At 58.5% G+C, this 9,597-nt stretch overlaps 1 protein-coding gene across 6 annotated transcripts; it reads right to left on the bottom strand.

Moving 5' to 3' along the window:
• Window positions 1–200: 200 nt before the first annotated feature.
• Window positions 201–9,597, bottom strand: XIRP1 (xin actin binding repeat containing 1). Of its 6 annotated transcripts, none has more exons than XM_017955578.3 (3): window positions 9,430–9,597; window positions 3,082–6,521; window positions 201–2,654 (listed from the first exon to the last, which is right to left on the bottom strand). In XM_017955578.3, exons 2-3 carry the CDS (start codon window positions 6,439–6,441, stop codon window positions 2,646–2,648), a joined length of 3,369 nt encoding a protein of 1,122 aa, XP_017811067.2. In that variant the 5' UTR covers window positions 6,442–6,521; window positions 9,430–9,597; the 3' UTR covers window positions 201–2,645. The 6 variants fall into 6 exon arrangements, with proteins under 6 accessions (XP_017811067.2, XP_017811066.2, XP_003894698.3 ...); XM_017955577.3 differs by having other exon boundaries at window positions 3,082–6,445; XM_003894649.5 differs by having other exon boundaries at window positions 201–6,521.

Below are 9,597 nucleotides of genomic sequence, written 5' to 3'. Positions count from 1 at the left end.
GGATAGGGGCAAGGAGACTAGAAGTGTGGGCAGGGCATTTCTGGTTGCCAGCCAAGATGGAGGAGAAGGGGTGGCTTTTAGAGCCTTCCCACACTACTGTTGCTAGGAAGACGAGGCACCTGGAGGTTGTGGCTGTTTTCTCCCCCTGCAGTGGGAACACAGACTGGAACAGATGTACACACAGTCAGACATGCACAGAATAGAGAATAAAACTTGGATTTATTCAGACCGTATGCTTCCCATTTGGGGTGCAGAGTGGGGGACAGTTGTGGGGACAGAGAAAGGCAGTGCATTTGGCTTCTAGGGATATGCTGATTGCTGACTCTTTGTGTGACCTTTGGACCACCAAATGACCAGCTGAATGATGGAGATGGTGATGAAGGGGCTGGCGGCCAGGTCCTTCTGGAGACCTCACAGTGATTCCAAACAGAGACCAACGCTGTGTCCAGTTGGCTCTGTTCCTCTCCAGAGATTAAGGAGCAGATGGCTGGGAGCATTCAGACTAATAAAAAAAAAATTAAAACTCTGGGTAGAGGGACACTCTGGGGGACTCCAACTCAGGCAGTGGTGTGCAGATTCACACATGTCCATGCATGGGCCAGGCCTGTGTGAGAAACATGTGTGTGTCTGTACATATTACATCCTCCACAAGGACGTAGCTGGGAGCCCCCGTCCTACCCCTACGCCTGTGCTACTCAGTGGGCCTCTTCCAGACCTTTCTTTTTCCATTGGGAAGAACTGGGCCTACTGAAAGAAGTGATGAAAGGGAAATGACCCACAGTAATCCTCTGAAGATGCCCTTTCCTCTTGGTCCTTGCTCCAGTGTGCAGGAGGCAGGCACCCACCTCAGTCCTGGGGCAGTGGAGGCCAGGAACAGGTGGCAGGTGTGGTGGGAGGCGGTGGGCCTCACTGGGTAGCTGGCTGGGAGTAGCTGCAGGACACCTGCACCATCTCAGCTTCTGTCAGGTCACTGCTGAACCCAGCTGGGCTGTGCAGGAACTGCCTCAGCAAGGGGGAGGCGTGGAGCCCGAGGTGGGAGCCTGGACTCCTGGGTGGCTCTGCCTGCTCGGTGACTGTGGTGGAAGACATGAGGACTGTGTTCCCAAACTGGTCCACCTCCTCATACTGCTCAGTCACGGTTCTCATGGCTCCATAGTGCTGTGAGCTCCCTGGCCCAGTCTGTAGCTCCAGAACACTCTTTTGCCGCCCTCTGGGCAGGGGACTTGCTGAGGGAGGGGCAGGCTCAGGTTGCACAGAGCACTGGGTGATGTCCTTCTTCCCAGCCTTGTCTTGGACACCTTTCTGGTGGAGCAGGGCCTGGCCTATGTCCTGAGCCGCTTGTGTGCTTTTCACTGAGATATCAGGGTTACCCTTAAAGCTAGAAGTCTCTAGAGGCTTCCTTGTGGCTGACTGGATGGAGATAAATGTTGGGGAGGAGGGCGAATCTCGACTGGAAGGTAAGACCCGAGGGAGGCACAAATCTTCTCTTGATGTCTCCTGCCTCCTGGTGGAAGGGGCAGTTGAGGCTGCGTGACCTCTGGCCTCTGTGTGATTTCTGATCTTGACTTGACTCTGGGCCTCAGTGTGGCATCCAGCCTTGGTTTGGTTCTCGACTGCAGTTTGACCCCCGACCTCCTGGCCTGAGCCACTGGGCCTGGCACTACTGCTGACTGTGACACTGATCTTGTGGGCACTGTGGTCTTTTGGAGGTCCCTGGAAGTGGCCACTGGCGCTGGCCTCAGGCTGGAGGCTAGACATGGAGCTGAGTGCCTTGTGCACAGCCTCTTCAATGTCCAGCAGCCTTGCCAAGGTCTGTTCCTTCAGTCGAGCGACCTCCGTGCTGACCCGTGTCAGTTCCCCAAATGCCTGCTCCACTGAGGCCTCAGGTTTTTGGTGGGCAGCAGGAGCCTGAGGAGCAGCCCCTCCCAGCTGGGGCACAGCCTCAAACAGCCTCCGCAGGGCCTGCACATCCACACTGCTTGCGGCCTCCTTCTCAAGGGCTTGCACCTGGTTCAGGAGGCCCTGGAGCTCTTTCTGGTTTCTTTGCAGACTCTCAGGGCTCTCAGGGGCCCTTTGGTGGGAACCTTCCATGGGCTGCTCTCCTGAGGTGCTGGGGCCCCACTGCAGTGAGGTGGGATCACGGTTGAGGGCATTGAGCTCGGGGGGCTCAGAGCTCTGGGCATTGCTGCCTGTAGGCTGATTGTTGGTGGGCCTGGGTGCCGTGGTGCTGAAGCCATGTTGGGGACTGGGCTGGCTATGTCCACTGGGGCATCTGGCCAGAGGTATGTGGCCCTGGCCTACAGTGGTGGGAACCTTGACTGGCTGAGGGATGGCTGCATCTGTCTCACCTCGTTGGTGTTCCCTTTGCCCCACCTCTGAGGAAAAGCTGGGAGATACAGGCAAGGGCTTGGGCAGCCTCTGAGGAGGGTGGCTCTGGGTTAGGTGTGCAGGTTTAGGGGGCAGCTGCGGCTTCTTCTTTGGGGGCATGGTGGGCTCCAGTTTTGAGGTCTTTGTCTGTGACCCTCCAGGGGTTTTCTGGCCAGCAGGGCTGCTGTGGGGGTGTAGAAGGGGGTCCTTCAGGGGCTCAGAGGCCTGCTGGATGGAGTCCTCGTCATGGCGGGCTCCGGCTGGAAAGTCAGGTCCTGTCACAGCAGCTGGGAGAGTAGGAGGAGGAGGAACAAAGGCATTATGGGGGTGCGGGCTGGCACCTGCAGCTTGGGGCCCAGAGGCCAGATTGTGGCTGCCTAGAGGGGCAGTCTTCAGGGTGGTCTCTGCAGCTTGGAGGTCCCCTGGGCAGACTTCTGCCATCAACTTCCCTGGAGGCCCCCAGGCCATCTGTGCGCGGCCCCCAGGCTCCTCCCGCCCTGGCCCAGTACTCTGACCTGGGCCTCCCTGGAGTGGGCGGGAAGCCTGGACTGAGAGGGCAGTCTCCCTGCGCCTTGACTGGGGTTCCCTCTCAGAAGGCTGGACACCCCCTGGTGGGTCAAAGGTCCTCACGGGATGAGCGGTGTAGATGCCGTCCTGAATTGTCACCCACCCCCCAGGCAGCCCTCTGGGTAGTGCTTGCTCTTCCCCACTGACCTTTCTGGGGGCTGCTGGGATCCGGGGATCAATTCCACCCCCAGGCCTGATGTTGCTTTGGGTAGCCCCAGCTTTCCGAAGACCGTCCTGGATGGGGTTGGAAGTGGCTGTGGGGGTGGGGCCCTGCTTGTGCTTATTCAGAACTTGCTGGTGCAGGCTCTGGGCTTCAGCTGTTGCCATACGCAGACTCTGCATGGCGGCCAGGAGGTCTGGGGCCCCAGGCCCCGGAGAGGTAGTAGTGGCTCCTTCTGACTTTCCCAAGACTGCCACCCCTTTCTGTCCAGAGTGACTGTCTTCCTGCTTTTCTGTGTTTTGCAACTGGGCTGGTGCTGCAGCTTCCCCAGCCAGAGGGACTGCCTTTCCAATGGACTGAGGAGGGCAAGGGATAGCTTGCCCTGAGGCTCTCAGATGCCCCATCCCCATGCTGGGGTCCAGTGGGGGAACATGGATGATGCTCTCAGCTGGGGGCAGGCTCTGGCCCCCCTCGCTGGCTGGCACTGGACTCGGGTCAGCCGGGGGCTCCCACCGCAGACTGTGCAGGCCACTCAGGTCTCCTTTGTCTATGCAGCTGGCCAACAGCTGCACGCTGCTCCTCTCGGAGGCCTTGCTAGTTAGCCGAGGCTGCAGAGAATAGGCAGTCAGTGCGACCAGGCCCTGCTCTGTCTCCTGCATCACCAGCCCAGTTCTTGCCACCGAGGCCCTGAGACCACAAGCCAGCAGCTGCTGGAGCTCGGGGTCCATGTCTTCAATACTCCCACTGCTGCCTGGAGTTGGCAGCCTCAGCGGCTTGAGTTGGAGCTGGCCAGTTGGGTCTTCCTGCACCAGCAGCCCCTGCTGGTCCACATCTGGCCGGCGCAGGACTTGGCGGATGATCCTGGGAAGTTCACCTGACACCAGCTCCTCCTTTCGTATATAGGGGAGTCCCTGCCCTGTGCCCGAGAGCACATACTTGGCAAGACAGAGCTCCCCTGGCCCTCGGGCCTCCATGAGGATGCCTCCATGGTGCAGGATGCCAGGTGTGGCATGCAGAGTCCGCAGGGTCCCCTCAGCTGCAGTCTCCTGGCTCTCTTGCATCCTGTTGCCTGAGGGGCTCATGGGCTGCTCTTCCAGGAGGTTGCCCCCTCGGATGCTCTCAGCTGCCAGGGAGCCCATGGGGCAATTCTCAAAAAGCCAAGTGAACTTGTGGACAGAACCCGCAGGGATGGACCCAGCGATTACCCGGGGCTGCTGTTCTTCCTTCTTGCCTGCCTCCAGGGCCTGGAAAACCTCCTTCTGACGAGACACCTGCCCTGAAGGGATCTCCACACGGCTGCAGTATCTCACAGGCCCTCTTCCGCAGGGACGACCTGAGGCCTGAAGAGGCTCGGTCTCAAAGACATGTCTGTCTGTCTGTCTTTCCCCAGCCGGGACCTGGCTAACCTGCAGGTGCTGCTCCCTGGAGCCCACTGGCCTGTCCACGGGTTGGGGCTTGAACATCCAGGTGCAGGACTGTGCCTCAGCCTTGGCTGTGGGATCTGTGACCTCTGACCCCTGCTTTTCGGCCAACTCACTCATTGGGCAAGTCTCGAACAACCACCGGATGGTCTGCACATCGCCTTTGGAGGGTGCCGCAGGCTGGGGGTCTCCCTGACTCTTCCCCTCTTCTTTCTGTCGTTCCTGCTGCTCCCGTTGGTGGATCATCTCCAGGGGCTGGGTCTCAAAAAGCCACCGAGCAGTGCCAACATCCCCAGCCACCACTTCCTGCCGGGTGATGCCCCGCACCACGTCGATGGTACTGGGGCTTCGGCCGAGCTGGGCTAGGGGCTGTGTCTCAAACATCCACCTGTAGCCTTGGACATCACCTCCGACTATCTGCTCTCTGCTAACAGAGGTCAGGGCATGGAGGCGGCCCTTGCTGTCCTGCATGGCATACACTGGGGACCCTATGCCCTGGGTCTGCCCAGCAGAATCAGTTCCTTCTTCTCTGCTTGGACTCCCATGGGCCAGAACCTCACCCTGTCCAATGCTGTCCAAGGGAAGGGTCTCAAAAAGGTTCTTAAAAGTCTTCACGTCCCCCTTTAGCCCATCCCTCTGGGGGGCACTCTGAGAGAAGGGCAGTGCTGAGGAGTTGTCACTGGATAGATGCCCCTCACCGTCCTGGGGATCCACTCGCTGTAGGTGACCCACTTGGACCTTGTCTCTGAAAGCATCCAGGGGCTTTGTTTCAAATAGCCACAGGGTGGAGCGGACATCACCAGGGACCACTTCCTCTTTGGGTGGGGCCTCTGCTCCAGCCTCCTCATCCCCCTTCAGAGTGTCCAGCGCTCGGGTCTCAAACAGATGCCGCTGCTGCTGAACATCTGGACCAGGTGGGATAAGGTCTGGGGATGGCTGGAAGTCCTTTTCATCTACTAAGATCTCCCGGATGGCATCCAGGGGCTGTGTCTCAAAGATCCAGCGAGTTGCACTGACATCGGGCCGGGACCCCTCCTCCAGGGAAATCCCCCGGATCACCCGCACCTGGCTGGGGTCCTGGTTGATGGCGTCCAGAGGCCGGGTCTCAAAGAGCCAGCGGGCAGACCTCACCGCGTTGCTTTGGATCTCCTCCCGGCATGCGGCCTTGACCTCATGGATGGCACCCTCTGCATCCTGGATGGCACACAGGGGCTCCGTTTGGAAGAGCTTCACTGTCTTTTTCACATCACCCTTCAGCTCCTGGATCTCTGAGCGCAGTTCCAAGGGGCTCTGCTCCTGCAGGGAGGGGCGGGAGCCCAGGCGGTCCAGCGGCCGTGTCTCAAAGAGCATCCTGGTACCCTGCACATCTCCGCTGGCTGCAGGTTCCCTCACAGTGGCCTCCAGTTCCTTGGCCTGCCCTGTCAGCTCATCCAGTGGCTTTGTCTCAAATAGCCAGCGGGCTGCACGAACGTCCCCTCCACTTGGCTGGGGCCTGGTTGGCTCCTGGTCTGTGCTGTTGGCAAAGGAGCCTTCCTCAAACTTGCGGGAGGTGGCCTGGACGTCACCACCCGGCACAGGCTCCTTGGCAGCTGGCCTCTCGTGATCTCCAATGGCATCCAGTCGCCAGTTCTCAAAGATCCATCGCATGCACTGAACGTCACCCTCAGTGGGTTCCTCAGAGCCCAGGACCTCGGCCAGATCCTCGGCCACAGCCTCGGCCAGATTCTTGCGGAGCTCAGGGTGGATGTGCCTGTAGAGGCGGCGGAGTTCACTAGCTTGCCGCTGCTGGTGGAACTTGGAGAAGGACTCCTTGGGTGGTGGCAGTGGCAGGTCATCCAGGGCTGGGGGTGGAGGGAGGGGCAGGTCCTCTGCAGTTGCCATCCTCATGGTTGGTGTGGGGGCCACCTGTGTCTGGGCGTCGGCCATCCTTCTGAGAAGAAGGGGCAGAGATGAGGATGGGATGGGGGACCTTAGATCTAGATGTTCAGCAGGGTAGAGGCTGGATGCTGGGAGAAATGGCAGTAAACAGGGCTCAGGGTCAGAGTAGCTCTCGGTGACTTACACTTAGAGACTCCTTGCCTCTCTTTATGTGCCTGGCCTGGGTTTCACTTTGCTGCCTGTTGTGGGCAACAGGTCTTGAACTTAGGACATATGGACCCATTAATCACAGTGGGTTCCTGCTTTCCCTACATCTCCTGGGTTGCTAGGGAGCAACCATGGGACAACTGGACATGACACTCTTTCCTTTAGCTCCATAAGGGATGCCTAAACCCCCAGTGGGCAAACTGGACAGGCCCCATCCTCGCCTTCCTTTGTTAAAAATCAGTGTTGCTCTAGAAGACTCCCAGGAGAGTGGCCTGGGGGAATCCTGACTTTTGGAGTCCCAGCCTTGGAGGGACAGGTCTCTAACCTGGTGACTGATTTCCCATGGAGACGAGATTCCTTTGCAGAACACCAGAGGGCAGACTTGCCATGTTGACCTGGAGTGCTGCCTAACTTTTATCTCTTGGCTGTCAACGCACTCCAACCTTTCCCAGGCCCAAGGAGGCAAGCGGAGGCCAACAGCCCATGCTAGAGTGGAAGCAGTTGAGGATCAGGGCTGGGAAGCTGCTCATCAGATATCTCGTGGTTAGGCCAGATCCAAATTCTGAATCTCTGGTCAGGGTTTTCTGCACTATACTCCAAGACTGAGAATGTCTGAGCTAGGGGGATCTCAAAGGTCTTTTAGCACGACCATTTATAAATAAAGACGAGGGAACTTAGGCCCAGAGTCAGATCTTGGTGAATAAGTGGAAGGCAGTGCTGGCTTGGGGTCCCTAGACTCCATTTAGGGCATGGGCCCAAGACATAAGAGGGTAGGAGGTGTAAAGCTTTTTTATTGGCCATAGGACCAATCTATTCCCCAGCAGGCACCCCTCGGAGGATATGAGGGTGACACCTACCAGGGAGAGGACCATGGGACCAGGGTCCTTTCTGCAGAGACAGCTCTGCCCCTTGCCCCTGGAGACCGCTCTCTAAGCAAGCAAGCACAGCTTCAGGGGCTTGGACTCAGGGGGGCTTCAGGCTAAGCCCTACCCCTGCAGGCCTCATGGCCACCCCAGCTCAGCCTATCCCCGGCTCCACCCCCGCCCCTCAATGGCCTCCCACCCCTCAAGCCCTTCTCTGGTCTCTGTCCATGTATGTCTTATCTGTCTTGTGACAGGTGTACTAACAGTCCCCAGAGGCCAGTAGGGAAAGAATGGGAAGCATGTGCCCCCTCCCGCTGCCCCTGACCCACTGCTCTGCACCACACAGGGTGCTAAATATAGCTGAGGTTCTGGCCTCAGAACAGCAGCCTTGGGCTCAGAGGGAGGCTGAGGCCCAGCCAGTGGGGATCCTCAGTGCCCCTGGCTCACCTCCTCTCCTTCGTTACCCTGGGCTCCCCTATCCTGCCTCCTGGGCTGGTGTTAGGCCCCTGGGCTGCAGTCCAACCAGGTGCTAGAACCTGGACACCTTCCCTGGCCAAAGGAGTCTGCGCTGGAGGGAAGTACTGGCAGCAAGTGGGGCAGGACTTCCTCCCTATGGCTACCTCAGAAGGAGGAGAGAGGAAACCGAGACCTGCTGACCCCATGCCCACCCTGGCATGTCCATCAAAGACATCAGAACCTTTGGGGAGTGTGAGCTCTGAAACCTGTAACCTGAGTCTCATCAAAGCTCTGCGTGGTTTTCTTTCATTTCTGAGCTCCAACGAGGATCCCCTGCCCAAGGCAAACCTGTGCCTGTCTCTACCTCCACTCCATCCTGTCACCAGCAGGGTGACCTGAGCAGATGGCATGGGCAGACCATCAGCTTCACCCCACCCCCACCCCCGGGAATTTCCAGAATCTCTGCTAAGGCCACAGGCAGTTATTATCATGGAGTCCAGGGATGTCAGGCCTAAGGACCCTCAGAGATCACTCAATCTAAACCCCTTATTGTTCAAATAGGGAAACAGAGGGCCAAAGAGGGGAAAGGAGCTGTCCAAGGGGGCTCAGCAAGGCAGTAGCAAAGCCTGAAGCATGCCTCCTGACTCCTGGCCTTCCCACCACCATCCTTGCCTGGCTTGAGACTCCTGGGGCAAGTGTAGAGTCAGGACAGAATTCATAACTGGGACCAGACTTAGGTGGGGTGACCCCAAGAATTGTCCTAAACCTTGGTCTCCTAGGGCTGGGCCAACCTCTCAGGATGGTCCCACTGCTGTCCTCAGGTTACCTCCTCCTCGGCCCAGCTGGCTCCATATGTCTTTACATCTGGGCAATTTCAGATCCGGTCTCCCTCCCCTGAGCGCCCCAGATCTGCCCTGGGGGCTTTCCCACTGGGCAAGACCATAGGCAGAGTCCAAATTCCACCCCAGATTTTAGGCTATGATACATAGGGAGCTGGGCTCCGGCCAGCCCCTGGGAGCTATCCCTGGGCCAGATATGCCGAGAGTGTCATCCACAGCAACTAGGCATGGGGCTTGTTCTAGCAATGCACACTCAGGCCTACCTACGGCCCCTGCTCCTGCCTCTCTTCTGTTCCTCCTTCCTCCAGACCCTGGACCTGCCTGAGGCTTCCCTGGGAGGAAGCCCCGAAGCCTGAGGCATTCCATACCTGTATTTTAAAAATCACAACTCCAGGCCTTACTGGATCATGCCAGCCTGGCAGGACCCTGTCCTTTCTGCTAGCTTCAGGCCTGTGGCAGCCACTCTGAGAGCTCCCATGGGGCTCACACTGTCTTTACCTCCTTTGTGGGTTCTTTATATCTGAGACTTCCACTCACCTCCTCCCATGCATGCCCCTCAATCTCCTTCCCCCACTCAGAGCCACCCCTAATACGTCCATTCCAGGAGGGCAGGGGATCCCAGCTGTGAACGCCAGCCCTGCTGTGGAAGGACAGAGAGGTAGGTTACTCACCGAGGGTCTCTCTTGGCTGATGGGGTGTTTGGGGTCTGTAGCAGCTGTGGTCTCAGGGTTCGTCGTTCCTCTCGAGGTTCTTGTTCAAATTGGTTCTGTTCTGCTGGCTCCAACAGACACCTTCTTGCTGCCCTGGCTCCGGGTCTCTGTCCCCTGCCAGCCCCAGCA

Source organism: Papio anubis, chromosome 2, assembly GCF_008728515.1.
Source record: "Papio anubis isolate 15944 chromosome 2, Panubis1.0, whole genome shotgun sequence".
In the NCBI taxonomy this organism is placed as follows: domain Eukaryota; kingdom Metazoa; phylum Chordata; class Mammalia; order Primates; family Cercopithecidae; genus Papio; species Papio anubis.
The sequence above is the reverse complement of the archived record's forward strand: the minus strand, read 5'-3'. Positions and strand labels throughout refer to the sequence as shown.